Raw genomic sequence first — 16,010 nt, 5'->3', positions numbered from 1 at the left:
GGGTTTAATGCATAGTGTGATTGGGGGGAAAAAGTGTCCACTATTTTTTTTTTCCGTCTAAAATAATAAGAAGGTTATGTGATCACGTTGGAGATTAACGATGGCTGTTCCAGGAAGGTGCTTGGAGCCTCTTGATATTTCTTGTCATTCATGCTAAGGAAATGGACCAGAGTGGGTTCATATCCTACAAGCTGTTCCATTGGTAGCACATCAGCAGCAGACAAACACACAATTCCAAGGTGGCTTCAAACTGCTTTTGCTTTTTACATACTCTGCAATGGAAGGATTGCTCTGGATTCTCATACTTGTGGCTTTAAAATTGTTTATATTTCTGTTAACCTCATAATTCTAGTTATTGCTACAATTTACTTGGGTTTCCAGTGGAAAATAATGTGTGTCAATGCAAGCTAATAATGCACATGCAATCGATGCCTTGCAAAGCTTTTAATCACACTTTCTTCCTGTACAGATCAATTGGTAATGAAGGTATCCAATTACTTTCCTCAGAGTGTGTTTGGGAATAGCATTAAGTGAAGAGATCTTGATATGGCCACCTGTTTATAACTGTACATTATTCATGAGACCTTTCCTGCGCACACCAAATGCTGCAGCAGCAGAGATCCCCGGTACACCTCGGCTGGTTTTGCTTGGGTTGCACTGCAACAGAATCTGTGTCCACTGGTAGGACGCAATGTTTTCTTTTGCAAAAGCAGTGTGAGAACACAGAAATATTTTTAATTTAAGGTTTAGGTGAAAAGCAAACATCCTAGAGATGATTCTCAGTCACATCTGTAATGTAAAAGAAAATAAATAAGTACATCTTCAATTGAACTGATGTTACTACTGCAGTCTTTCTTGTCCTAAATATGTCAGTGTTTTGCCTGATCTAAAGAAATTTCACTCAGTTGAGAGAACAAATACTTTCCTTCACCAGAACTATCAAGCATGACTGATAGAACAATTAAAAGTAAATATTCAGCAAACAAAGCTAGTTCTTTCACATACTGAAAAAGCATGATGTACCCAATAATCCAAAAGGCCTTCTTGTTTCACATTGCACTATATTATGGGTTTATGATCATTTTCTTCCAATTCTGTTGTTTAGAAATCTTGGAGAGATTTGTATTCAGCAAGAAGTGAAAGGCAATGTGGGGTTAGAAACTATTGCCTATAATATTCAGAATGTTAAACAAGAGTCGATGGTAATGGACTATTATATTAGATTTCTTCATTCTCTATTGCACTACCGTATAACAATATTCAGCTTTAAACTCTAGAGGATATAATACTGCTTAAATGGTGTGGATATTTTTTTGCTAATGATTTGGATCTTTGCCTGGAAATTTTGGGAAGAGATTTGGGATATCACCTCAGTTTCACTCAAAGGTTTTTATTTTTATTTATTTATTTTTTTGATGGCCTAGTTAAAGGAGACAAAATTTGGTCTATTTCTTGCTACTATATGATTATCTGAAACAGAATCTTTTATATTATTGCTTATCATTCATTGACTTTTGGCTTCACTTGTTTCATAACAGATAGCCTACCTCTTCATTCGTGTTTCAATCAGCAGGAAGAAGTTAAAAAGAGGTAGATTTAATTACATAATCAGCTTTCACTGAAAAAAGAGATTATGAAGTGTAGTATTTATTACAGAAGGCCATGTGTCTAGCTCAGATTAGGGGTTACTATTATCACAGAAGAATCGGAGAATGAATTTTGGGGGAACAAATAGTCATTTGTGGCATCCTTAGTTTTCTTAATGATGAGACCTAGTTAAAAAATAAAACTTTATCTCATTTAAGCTTACACTTATTAAAAGCAATTTTTAGTGCCACATCTGGAATTATCTGCAGTTTTGTTCCTCAGAGAGACAGTGTAGTGCCAATTGAGAAGTAGATTGCTGCTGCTGGTTTGGACTCTGTGCCCCAACACCAGTCTTTTTTTGCTAGCAGTGGTCTAATAAACCCTTTCTTTTAAGAAGACATCAGCCCTGGAAGTTAAAAATTTTTGTTTAACCATAGAGCAGAAGCTTTGAGAGCTTTAAGACTGGTAATGGATTTTTAAGTACTCAGACAGGGCTGTGGCAGAAAAGAAGCACTTTTCCGTACAGAGGATCCAACAGAAAGGAGTTGAAGCAAGAAAGGAAGAAGAATTGGGCTTAGACTTATGAAAATATCATTTATCCTAATGCATGCACAGTTGTTAGTTTGTGATCAAAGGCCAGATTAAGTGGGATACTGCTTTATCATCTGTGGTACCTTTGCTTCCATTAGTAATTTGAGTTGTAGCATATACTACCTTTAATTATTTTTATATCATTTTGTTCATGATCTGTTGCCTCACCTAGATGATAATTTTTTGAGGTCAAAGAGTCTGTATTTAATTTGTTTTTGTGTATGAATAACCCAGTAATAAGAACAAACTGGCTCATTGGCATATATGGGACAGTCTATGCTATAAGAATTTTAATACAAAAAGATAATGCAACCCTATTTTTCACATTTTGGGTATTATTTGATGTCAATTTAGATTTTTGCATCCTGTATTCTATCCTTTCCTCTTTCCCCCTTTAATTTCCAAACATTCAAATAGAGAACTGATTTCTTTCCCCGGAACTCAAGCAAATTTTATGTCAACACTGAAAAGGGAAATAGCCTTCAAGTGCTCTGGCCTAAGGATTTTATTTTTGAAATCCTTGATTCTTCAGAAAATTTACAGGTTTTAGTTCAGTTTCAAGATATAAACAAAATATCTTGAAAAAAAAGCAGAGGGGAAAATTGACTTCTTCGGACTAGAAACTAACGTTCTTCTTAGGTGTGTGTATGAGAGAGAGAGAGAGAGAGAGAGAGAGAGAGAGAGAGAGAGAGAGAGAGAGAGAGAGAGAGATGAGAGAGTGAACGAGAAGATAAATAGATAGATATATTGATAGGTCAATAGTAATACTCAGAATAACCACTACCAAAAACATACAGAGATACACTCAAAACACTATAGATAAATCAAGATGGAATCTTAAAACATGTTCAGATATTGTGCAAAAAGGCAAGAAAAGAGAAACAGAGAAATGAGACCAGAGGAAACAAATAGAAAACAAATAACAAATGGTAACCTTAAGTACTAACATATCAATATTTACCTTAAATATAAATCATCTAAATACACTAATAAGAAGTAGATAAAAAAAAATATATGGCCCAGCTATATACTGCTTACAAGAAACTCACTTCAAATTTAATGGCATACATATATTTAAAGTAAAAGGATGAGAAAAAGAAGATTGCCCTCACCAATGTGGGTAAGCATCATCCAATTCACCAAGGGCCAGAAGAGAACAAAAATATGGAGGAAGGGTGAATTTTCTGTTCTTGAGCTGGGACACTTACCTGCTCCTGCCCTTGGACATTGTTGCTTCTGGTTCTTGGGCCTTCATATTCAGATTCTGGACTTACACCAGCGCCCTCCCCACCTTCTTAGGCCTTGGACTGGGAGCTATACCACTGGTTTCCTTGATTCTCAGGCCTACAGAGTTGAACTGAATTATACCACTGGTTTTCTTGGTTTTCCAGCTTGCACATGGCATACTGTGTCATATCTCAGCTCCTCAATTGTGTAAACCTCATGTTTTTCATCTATAATATGAGAATTATCATTGCTTCGTGAGTTGTGAATGCTGAGCTCATGCATGATAAATACTTAGCACAAGGCTGGCATAACAGTCTCCCCAATAAATGGCAGTTATTTCCAATCTCTTTAAAATCATTTTGAAGTACATCATATTTATTAAAAGACCAGGGATATTTTTTTAAAGAAGCAGATATTAAATAGTAGCATACCAATAATTTTAATTTCAACATTATCTTCTATAAAGCAAATTCTAATCATACTGAAATATATCTAGTAAACCTATGATCTCAACAAGAGGAGTGCTTATTACATTTTGTCACTGTGTAGAGGTATCTGGTAAGCTCACTAACATAACTCTACCAAATTAAGTGAATTCAAAAGAAGCATAAATTTTTCCAGTTTTGAATTTTGAGCCCAAACGAATAAACTTTAATGTAAGGCTCAATTTAAAAAGTTCTTATTATAGAAAGTTGTTGATGTGTCTTTCCAAAGTGGGATGGGGAAAAACAACAAAGCTTAGTGTGGTTAACAGGTTATATTTATTATTCTCTACAGTATCTAAAAAGTAGACTACATTGTAAGACTTTGTTAAAAATAATTCTTTACACAATTTTGGCAAACACAGTTACAAGTAAAACATAATTTTTAAACTAAAATTAGTTTGTGGTCTTTACGGAATTTACAGAAGTAAGCTAAGATTCAGTTTAAATTCTGAAGCAATTTCCACATTAAAGCATTTCCAAGATACAGAAAACTAAGAAGCTTAGATAAAGTACCAGCTGTTACCACATCACGTGATGGAGAATGGGAGGAAAAGGGAGGGAAAGGAACACTTATAGAAGAAACAGAATCCTGAATTTACATTTGCTTAGAGGATCTCCCAAAGGCATCGTGGTCAGGCTAAATACATTTTTGAGAAGCAGAAATAGTTGGAATATAATAGTTAAGGCTCAACATCATGCATTCATAACAAAATACAATTACTGGTATTTAAGTGGTATTGAATATATACAACATTGAAAACTTGTCATTTAAGTCAACAATACACACATTTTCCTTTTAAATCTTTTAGGACTTTGTAGGCACATTGAAATCAATCTTCATACAAAAAGAATAAATTTCAGATTCTCAAATTACATGAAAATGACATTTTTATGACTATGTCAAAAACCAACTTTGTGCCTATCTTTTAAAAATAATTTCAATAGTGAAAATAAAAGTTTCCAAACATAAAACATTTTACAGAATTATGTATATAATGAGATAAAAACAAAAAAAAAACTAGGAAAGATAAAAGTAAGTGAAAACTAACTTGCATATATTAATATTATAAAACTCCACCAACAATGAGCTTACACTTTGATCTCCTAAATCAGAGTCCTCACAGTTCAGTGGTCATTTTCTTCCTCTACATTATAAAGAATCATAAAATACAGTGAAAAATACTTCAAAGTGGCCACAGTTTCTCTACTAAGACACTGTGAAAACTGCTACAATGATAGCCCTTGACTCTTTTAATTCATATTATGATATGCATTTGCCAGATCTTATATACTGACATTATAGATAAGTGGTAAAAGTACACCAGTTTTATGATTAAACTTGAGTCTACTAAAATATTCCCTACTATATCATTTTAGTAAATATATACTTTAAAAATGTAAATGAGAAAAATGAAAAACACATAGGTCTTAAGTGTTTTCCCTTTATTACTCTTGTTCTACGAAGCGATTCTATTAAAGAACTAGAGCTAGGTGGAACTAGCCATAGATAAGAAACCAAGAATCCATGAACAATGAAACATTAATTCCTCATACCAAAAATAAAAGAAAATAAAAACAAACTAAAACAAAAAACAGAGCTTCAATTAATCTTTTCAAATATGGTTTTATTTAGCCCAAGGGTCTCTGTGATTGATCTCAAAGGCACTTTCTAAGAACTGCCCTTCCTCTTCCCCCAATTGGCACCTGACAAGGCAAGTTTATAGTTTAATGGCCTGTAGCATGGTACTGTTTTTTAAACACTATCCTACGTTAAGAAAGTGGGGATTTGAATCCCATCAAGTTAAAGTACACATAAAATATTACAAAGAAGCCCTTTTGCTGCTAATCTATATCACTATCCCCCCGTTCTCCAGAAGAAGCACATACCACATAAACTGTACAGAGAAAACAAGCAACAGATTATCAAATGGCAAGTTTAATCCACTTTAACACACTGCAGTAGTTTAAAGGATTGTACTGGTTACACTAAATATATAGCGGTACAAAGTGAATTTGACACAGAGTCTTGTGAAAACAAGCTTAACTTCCATGAGTTGTAAACAAGTATCAAGTGAAATTTTTACTTTCTCTAATTTTTGCTTTTATTTCTAGTTTAAACTTTTAACATTTGGGGGATATGTGAAGAAAGTGAAAAGGTGATAAGTGGGATTAGATGTAGTTTTGAATAGTTTTTTCTTCAGCTTTATCAAAGTAGGCATCTTCTTAGGTAGCCTGACCATTCCTGTCATCATCTATCATATGAATATCTGATGTATTTTTGTCATTCTGCCTCAAACGGTAACTTTTATAAGCACGTTGAATGATGGTTGCTGAGACTGCTTCTTGTTTTCGTTTCAGAGTAGTTGTAATTGGCTCATATGTGATCTTAAACGGGTTGGCTAAAATAAACCCTGATTCCATCTCTGATAGAACTTTCTCTATCTTCATATCTGTACCCATAACTCGCTTTGAAAAAGCAAGTAAGATGTCAAAGCAATGAATTCTATCCCCAACAGCCATGGGAAGATCCATGGCGACAAGCTGACCTTTGTTCGGTTTTGCCATGAAAAGAGGGGGATCCAGAGCAGCTGCAAAATCTGAAAGCTTGCTAGAGTCTATGTACTGGGTCTTATCAGGATCAAACCTCTGCCATACCTGAAAGAATTTCCTAAAATCATCTTCACTCAAAGCCTTGATTTTCTTTTTAGAAGCAATATTTAAAAGCTCCATAACAACAACAATGTACATGTTTACAATGATCAACCATGATATGAGGATGTAACTGACAAAGTAAATAATCCCAACAAAAGGGTTACCACAATCTCCTCTAACCTGAGTCCCAGGGTTAATTTTATCAGGATCACAGTCAGACCATTTACTATTGAAAACTGCATTGAGCATCCCATCCCAACCAGCAAATATTGTCACTTGGAAAAGACAGAGCATACTGCTGCCAAAGGTTTCAAAGTTAGACACATCATTAATTCCAGCTTCTTTTTTAACATAGGCAAAATTGTACATTCCAAAGATGGCATAGATAAACATGACCAGGAAGATCAGAAGACTGATGTTCAACAATGCTGGAAGGGACAGCATCAAAGGAAGCAGGAGATCATGAAACACCTTTGGTCCTTTCCCGGGACGCAGGATGTGGATGATCCGAGAGAGAAGTATCAGTTGCACAAGGGAAGGAGGCACAAGGTAGTATCCTACCATCAAAGGCAGAAGTAGTCCTTGGTGTGGGGGAAGATAAAGCAAGTAGTAAAATTATTTAAATTTGATTGTATTTAGAGGAATATAAATTATTTTATATTATACTTTTTTTCTATATGTTAAGACCATTTTATTAATTCTTCCCATATAATAGTTTGCACATATTGAAAGTTTAGGTTGACCAAATACAAACTGTGGCAATGCTCGGAGTATCCAGCAAAATTTGAAGAGGACTGTTTGTACTATCATTCTAGGAGTATTATGGATCAAGTACTTCTGGAATCACAAATGGCATGAATCCATAATATAGGGCAGTAGTCATATTTTTTTCTGATTGTAGTTGGATCCAGAGTGTTAGTTCCTTCCAACCTTTACTGGATAATTTATAAAGGTATCATGCAAATAGGTGAAGATGAATGATTTGACTTCTGTCCTCAAATTTATAGAAGTAGATATTTAAACTAATTATAATGCAAGGCAGAAGAATCTGGTTGATAAATTACAAAAAATGTCTAGCATTCAGTGACTCACAGATTATATTTTAATTTATTTATTTAATAACTAGTATTCAGGCCCTTAAGAACTTTAAATGTGAATTGAATAAATGAGTCTTTTCAGGAGGCGGTGTATAAATGAGGGAACTATGGAAGTGCGAGACAGCACTATAAAACAAGGTGAGATTATAGCCGCCATAAAAAAGCATAAAACATATTCTCCGGAAGTACTGGAGAGAAGGTGGTTCATTTTGAGTTGAGATGGTCAGGGAGGAGAGAATCACATGAAGTTTATAAATGACATGATATGTTTGCTGAATCTGGAAAGAGCACGTCTCACATTTCTGTCGAACTTGGTCACCGTCAATGATGACATTTTTCTAATGTTCTACTCTCATCCCCACGGTGTTTCAGTGAACCTCCGACTCTGGCTTAATTTTCATTTCTCCTCAATCTTCCAAACTCCTCCATTAAGCAGGAGGTATTCCTATTTACTTATAAACAAATTTTTCAACATCCTCGCCACTAAATTTTCTTCATTTCCTTTCTAATTTAAAATCTGACTCTATCTTGAGAAAGCAATTTCCCTTGCAAAACTCTCAAGTGTAGACAGCTAATTCTTCCCCATTACGTAGTTCTCAGGGTACAAAGATGGAATAAACAAGCATCTTTTTTCTTTCCAATGTGATTTCTAGACACCTATCCATCCCATTATATTTATAAAGAAAAAAAAAAAAAGAAATTTCAGACACTTCAAGGATCATGCCATTTAACTATACCATCTCCTAATTCATTGGCTCTATGATTTTATTCTTCCTCATTCAGTCTTTAGTACTTAGTTCATGTTGCTCTTTCCATCCCAGCACCTAAAATCAACAACCCATTCAAAGGCCAGTCTCTCAGTCTTTGGCTTTCTTAACTTTAATCATCTCTATCATTTTATTTTATATATACACATCTATGGCCATATTCTGGACCCAGGCAGAGTACCTGACTTTCAGAGATCTCAAATTCAGCTTTCTCTCTAACTGCAATTTCCTTTTTCCAGATCTCTGATTCAGTAAGTCCCACTTTAGTCTCATATTCTTCTTTTATCTTCCTATCACCCCACTCTCGTCTTTATGTACTTTTCTATCGAGCTTCTTGTACTTGTCTATCTGTAGTTAGTTGCACTGCTTCCACTACCAACTGAATGAATGAATTTTCTGGAAGCAAAGCTGGACAGACAGTTTATCTACATTTTCTACTACATAGAATAGTATTTGACAATAAACACTTAAATATTGTCCTTATTCTCATGGATCTTACATCTATAATGTGTCTTATTGGAAGCAGACAATATACAAACTTTTCTCTGCCTAAAAACACTTTCATCCTAGATTATTTGACTACCTTCTTATCCAATAGATACCTATTTAGATTTTTGCTTTTTCCATGAAATTTTTCTCTGACCTCTACTCACTGATTAGGTGCTTCTCATTTTGTTACATTTCCACAGCACCCTGTGCTTCTTCCTTTATTGTACCCTTCATAGCACAACATTAAAATGCATTGTTAATTATATGTATCCCTTAATAGATTATAAACTATGTGTATGCAAGAATTATGCCTATCTTGTTTACTACTGTAACATACATAATAACTATTCACAAAAAGGGTAATCAAATGTATTGGTTAAAGAAAAGACTAACATCTCCAGAGTAAAACTAGTGACCAATTCATCACAGCCTTAAACTCTAGTATCGCGAAAGTTATAAATGGTTTTAGAGATTAGAGGAAAAGGAAAATAGTGAGCTTGAAAGGTTATATCATTCTAAGACATAAATATCCTTCTAGCAGCATCCTTAAAAAAAATGTGTAGGTGATATACTGAAAGGGTAATTAAGTATTTATCTGGTGGTCTGTGAAGTAAAGTCTATATATTAATTCAGAAAGTAATTTTGAATATCTTTCATCTGCCAGGCATGTGTACATGAATGAATGCAAAAATGTAAAGCATTTTTGTAGGCAATAGCAAAGGTCCCTACCTGTTTTGCTTACTAAGAGGCTATATCTCAGGAGACATTTTAATAAGAGTTTGTTTGAATTAATTTTATTACAAATAAAAATCTCACTAAATTAAATCTTACCCGTGATGGAGAAAATGACTACCATAAAATCAAAAATGTTCCATCCGATGGTGAAGTAGTTACAACGAAAAGAGATGAGTTTCAGAAGACATTCTCCAGTGTACAGCATAACAAAAACTGAGTTAATCCAGTAGAGAGCAGCATCCATTTTTGGACTCTGTTCATCACTTTGTATCATAATGGCTATTGCTTGGAAACAGATAAGAGCCATAATGATGATATTAAAAATTTGATTTGTTACTAAGTCAAAGATGAATCCTTGGAACTTGTTCTGTGGGCAAAAAAAGAAAAAGAAAAAAAAGCAATAATTAAAGTAATAGAATACACACACACACAGTTTTTAGATTTACAACTTTCGTCTCAGCATAAATTAAAAAACAAGTGTTTTTACCAAACTATCATTACAGCATATAGTCAAAACAGACAAAAAACCATCAAAGCTTTGTCAGGATACATATTTAAAAACTTTTTGTCAAAAGCAATTTTTGTTAAGAATTTTAAAAACACATGTATATTTTTTAAAGATAAATTTATATGAAACTTTTTTAAAAGTGTCAAAACAATTTAGATGCTTTCTTACTCCTGGGCGAGGTACTGGTTTTTGAGAGTCCCCATACATCAGCTTCTTCAGTGCACGGTATTGTTTCTTCTGTTTTACTGTTATGAAGATATTTGAGCCTCCCTGGTAAAGAAATAAAAAATATATATATATCGAAATCACATTTAATCTATTTTAATTCATTATTTATTTTTTATTATTTTTAAAAAAATTTTTAGGCAACACAACCCTTGGTTGACCTCACAGATTACAAGGACCTTGTCTGTTTATAATCTCTTATTTTTTTCTTTTTACACCTACAGCACCTGGTCTTCTTAGGTAGTCTCTCATCCAAGTACTAACCAGGCCCTGCTTAGCCACGAAGATCAGCCAGGATCAGGCTGTTCAGGGTGGCATGACCATAGACAAAAATTATATTTAATCTAAATTTCACCTTATATTAATATGTATTTTGGAAAGCGTGGCAATGATTGATTTAATGATTAAAAAAAGGTTTAATTGCAATGAACTAAATCATGTTTAAACATGTCTTTCGGCATAAAAATTCATATAAAACATATATATATACACATATATACATATGTATACATCTACATATAATATTCTGGTAATGAGTGATATTGAGTCATCCTTTGGTGCACTTTCCTGAAGGTAGTCAACCTTATTTTAACTTTTCAGTTTGCTAAGGCCTGCCTCTTATTAAAGACAATGGAAAAACAGCAGGAGATATCTGAAAAGGTTTCCTAAGAAGGGCCAAACTCAAAAGCTAAAGGTAAGTTGGCTTATACCTTTTAATAAGCATAAGGTAATAGAACTGGTCATATATGTATTGTTAGATGTTCACATATTAATTTTCCAAATACTATCAGAAGATATTTTCTTACTGTTATTCCAAAAGCATCTTGTGCTTATTCCTTCTAGGCCTTCTAGTGCTTATTCGTCTTGGTATTTCTAGTTCTCATTTCAGTATCTTACACACAATATACAAAGTAAATAAGAGGTGAACATTTAATGTGTTAATCTGGGAATTAGGAATTGTTCCTGCCCTAAATCAGGACTTAATCACTTAAAATTGTCAGGGGTCACCAATTGGAAGCCCAGAAACCAATCCTAGGATGTTATCCCATTAGGCTGAAGTTCCTAGGAAACCGAAGCATCCAATCAAATGTATATTTGATCATTAGGATTGATGACTTTCTTCTTCAAGCATAAAAAGCTACTCCAACTGACAGAATGCCTATGCTACTTATGACTTTCAAGGCTTTGAATATTTCAGAGACTAAAAAAGTATAGCTTATTTTTCTTAAACTTTACATATTTGTGAAGGTGAAAAACAATATTATTATTTTTCAGCATGTCATTATTTACGAATATATATCTAGAAACACTTGTAATATTTAACTTTTAAACTTGTCTGTATATATTTGAATATAGAAAACAATGTACGGATGAACATTTTAGCAATATTCATCAATATGCAGGAACATCAATCATTTTTTTTAGGTATGTACCAAATAAAAATGACATTAAGATGAATCTAAAACCAATTGTTTAAAGCAGGACATTTTAATAAGTATTTTTTATTTTCTCAGGTATTGATGAACAGAGAATATTTATACTTACCTTTGTTTTAAGCTTTTGGAAATTAGCAATCATAACACCAGTTAGCATAGTCAGAGGAAGAAATAATCCAAAGATAATAAAGCCAATAAAGTAATAATACATGTAGATGTTGTCTTCAAAATTAGGCTGCATATTCACCTAAAAGTTAAGAAGTAAGCAAAATAAGTCAAAGCACAGAGGATTTTTAGGGCAGTGAAAATAGTCTGTATAATATTAATGATGATAGGTATATGACATCATACATTTGTCTAAACTCATAGAATGTATTACACTGAGTGAACTCTAAAATAAACTATGAACTTTGTGTGATTATGATGTGTCAGAGTAGATTCATTTTTGGGAAAAAATGCACAATTCTAGTGAGTGATGTTAATAAGGCGGAGGCTATGCACATGTGGGCAAGCAGGGGTATGTGGGAAATATGTGTACTTACACCAATAGAATCAATAGCTGAATTCATAATAGTGATCCATCCATTAAATGTTGCCTGTAAAGATAGCATGTATTTAATTGTCATGGAAATCTTATGCTTCGTGGCAAATAAAAAGTAAAACTCAATCATTATTAATATAGTAAAACATTTGATTAGTAAGACTGACCACACTTCAATATATTGTGTAAATAAGATCTTTATAATTTTCATTATTACATTTATGTTGTCTAACACTTATTTAAAACTACTTAGCTTAATTATTCTTAATAATATGAAATATTTTAAGATAGTATAAAACAGAGAGAGAGCAGATAGATAGATAAAAAGTAAATAAATACATGCTGCTCAAGAGTCCTAGTTACTTGTAACGGCTACAAATGTGCTTTTCTATGGGGAAGCTAAAGCAGAAAGGTTCATCTCCTCAAATTTGTTAGATGTTTGGTGACTGAGTAGCCGTTCCTCAAAGCATTAAGTAGAAAAAAAAAAAAAAAAAACATTAGCAACCTGAGTTGGCCAAAAATTATGACCACATTATCTGATCAGTGATGGAAACAGATTTGACCAGTACATGCCATTTCCTCCACCTTCTCCAAAAAGAGCAGAAACCATATTTCACTTTTGTCTCTCCAAAGGAACATGTCCTGTAACATGTATGTACTAACTAATAATTGCTAAAATAGTTTATAACCAACTCTATTAATCGACCACATTTCGTCCTTTATGTTCACATACAATATGGATAAACATATAATAAATTTTAAAAAATCAAAAGCATACTTACTACTTGAAGCAGTGAAAGAAAACCATTTCCAACATTATCAAAGTTTAGTTTTGCATTCTCCCATGGCATGGATTCATTAAAGACAAGACTTTCACATTGACTCTTGTTCCTGACTTCATATATAGGAAACCTTCCTCCACTTGTTGGGTCAATGCATTCATAGAACTTGCCAGCAAATAAGTGTACTCCCACAATGCTAAAAGCCAGCCAGATCACGAGGCAGACCAGAAACACATTCAAAGTGGGGAAAGTTGTTTTTATCAAAGCTCTCACAACCACCTGGCGTGTAAGAAACAAATATGTAAATTTTAAGAAAGAAATGTGAAACTATTTTGATTAAATTGGGATTACTAATTAATGCAATATTACATTGAAATGTTTTTAAAAGGCCATTTCTAAAGATTTAATAGGCCATATGCTAGTATTTGAATAACCTAAATAATAAATGTTGATTTAAAAATATACATTAAAAGTCCGGATATTCTCAAAATGTTTCACTAAAAAATCATCAAAAGACAACAGAGCTGATTAGTATAAATACTAGAATAAAAAATTATTTCACTGATCTAATACTTTTATTAATTTCCTATATAGTGCAAGAAATGGACAAGATAACTGAATCTGTTTATGTATATGAGATGGCCTAGAAAACATATAAAATGAAAGCAAAATAGGCTCAGATCTCAATGTTAGGGAGTCTGACCCTGAGGAGGAATAGCCCGCAAAGGCATTAAAGTGAAGAAGTGGCAAGGGAAAAAAAAGAAGACAAAGAGATTATAAATCAGTGAAGTCAAACAAGAGACTGTTTCAAGAAACACTGAATGGGCACTCAGAGCTTACAAAATCACAAACCTCTTCCCTGAGCCACACTATCTCACTCATGAACCACTCCAGAGTAGGAAGTTTTGGAAATGAATTCACCATCTAGACTTGAATAACAGCAATGGCCTCTAATCAATCCTCCCATTTGCTCAACACGCTTTACTCTCTAATATAAAAATCAGAATTTTATTCTTATCATTCCACTAATGTTGTTATGGCAAATGTAAAGTAGTTGCTACATCCAATAGGATATTCTTAATCTTTGCTATTTGTTTACCTTTCACGTAGCATTTACAGCAATTTTGACTCCCTTCCCCTATCCTCACTTCTTTTTTTCTGAGGCATCATTGTTTTCTTTCCTCCATTTTAACCTGTCCTTCTCTCAGTCAGACATGTAACCTTTGCTTATATTTTCTTGCTTATATTCCTTAGTTTTCTGGCCTTGAATTAATATTTTGACTTTTGTGTTCTCATCAACATTTAATTTTAGTTCTAAAACTAAGTCACAGAGCTTTTGTTGACACTTTAGATATTTTGAGGGGTCCACTGATGATGCCTCTGTCAAAAAATGGGTATGCCTATTAGAAAATATACATATTTAAGAATAAAAGCCATGGACATGGTTGACTCAAATATCTGAATAGTAAGCACAGCTAAGATCTGAAGCTTTTTAAATACATAAAATATTAATTTCATAGTCATGTAGTTTCCTCATATACTCAGTGGTGTAGCACTATTCACCTACAAAATGCCAGAGGTTGAGATGAAACTTAAGATCTGGACCTGACCTTGACCTAAACATGGCTATTATGTACCTGTCCTTTGATTATCCATGGCTACTGTCTCATTGCCATTCTAAATAAAGTATGGTATCACACGGTATAGTGCTTAAATTCTGACAAACAGAGGCAGCTTCTCTGGCAAATATCTTCCTAATTTTCTCTAAACTGGGGACAGACGATTTGCTGACTGGGCATTTTTCTCCCTGTTCCCCCCTATTGCGTGTATCTAAATTTATTAGGGAAAAAATTCTGGTGTCATCTCATAATGTGTTCTATGAGAAGAACTTATTTTAGTTACATTCATTATCATGTATGTGTGCACATATGTTTCCCAGCTTTATTGAAGTATAGTTGACAAATAAAAATTATATATATTTAAGGTGTATAAAATAATGATTTAATATATGTATACATTGTAAAATGATTACCACGATCAAGTTAATTAACGTATACATCACCTCATATGATTCCTTTTAAATTTTTTGGTGGTAAAAACACTTAAGGTCTACTTTCTGAGAAAATTTCAAGTATACACTTCAGTATTATTAACTGTTCATAGTCATCATACTGTATATTACTGTACATTAGATCTCCAGAACTTATTCATCTTATAAATGAAAGTTTGTACCCTTTGACCAACATCTCCCCCTCTGTATCTCTCTCCATGTTTTGAGTTAACAGGTCATGTGTAGTTTATAGTCCTAGAATGTTCTATGAAATTTTCCTATCATTAATCTGTATTTATGCTGGAAATTTGTCTATTTTTCTTATTTTAACCTCAATTTTATAGCCCTCTTCAACCACTTTCTCCTTTCTAGTTTATTTTTCTCTCATTTTGGGTTAAAAGCAAACCAGTGGGGATAGTACCACCTTGTGGACCCTCATGATGTTGTTAATAAAATATTTCATAAGTTATAATATAAATTACAATTAATATTTTATTTCTTTGTTTTCTAGGTGTATGTAATTGGAACTTGGCTGTATTTGCTACAGTAAAAATATTTCTACCCCAATACCACAAACAAATGCATTTGAGGAATAAGTTAATTAGTTTTAAATCCTTTTATAATAAGTCAACCACTGATTCATATGAATTATTAAATATTATTAATAATCATATTCTTGCACATATATTAAAATATAATTAGTGTACTTAATACAGTTATATATGTATATATGTACACATATATGATATAAAAATAATACTATTAAAACTTATGCAATATATTTTTGGTAAAATTCATATTTTAAATTACTTCTATTTGTTTGGATTTATAACAGTTG

The 16,010-nt window shown here is 33.0% G+C and overlaps 1 protein-coding gene across 6 annotated transcripts in view; it reads right to left on the bottom strand.

The window, feature by feature from the left end:
* Nucleotides 1-3,988: 3,988 nt before the first annotated feature.
* Nucleotides 3,989-16,010, bottom strand: part of SCN7A (sodium voltage-gated channel alpha subunit 7) — a 71,519-nt gene continuing 59,497 nt past the window's right edge. For 3 of the 6 annotated variants that reach the window (XM_036237014.1, XM_036237013.1, XM_036237012.1), the window contains 6 exons: nucleotides 13,123-13,401; nucleotides 12,342-12,395; nucleotides 11,909-12,046; nucleotides 10,307-10,408; nucleotides 9,727-9,997; nucleotides 3,992-7,123 (listed from right to left, as the gene is read on the bottom strand). In XM_036237014.1, the coding sequence (XP_036092907.1) occupies nucleotides 6,114-7,123; nucleotides 9,727-9,997; nucleotides 10,307-10,408; nucleotides 11,909-12,046; nucleotides 12,342-12,395; nucleotides 13,123-13,401 (1,854 nt within the window). In that variant the 3' untranslated portion in view covers nucleotides 3,992-6,113. Of the gene's footprint in view, nucleotides 7,124-9,726; nucleotides 9,998-10,306; nucleotides 10,409-11,908; nucleotides 12,047-12,341; nucleotides 12,396-13,122; nucleotides 13,402-16,010 lie in introns of all 6 variants that reach the window. The other 3 variants (XM_036237015.1, XM_016165434.2, XM_036237016.1) reach the window with 2 other exon arrangements.

This window comes from Rousettus aegyptiacus, unplaced genomic scaffold (assembly GCF_014176215.1).
Source record: "Rousettus aegyptiacus isolate mRouAeg1 unplaced genomic scaffold, mRouAeg1.p scaffold_m13_p_2, whole genome shotgun sequence".
Lineage (NCBI taxonomy): Eukaryota > Metazoa > Chordata > Mammalia > Chiroptera > Pteropodidae > Rousettus > Rousettus aegyptiacus.
Note: the sequence above shows the minus strand (reverse complement) of the source record. Positions and strands in the feature narration are given on the sequence as shown.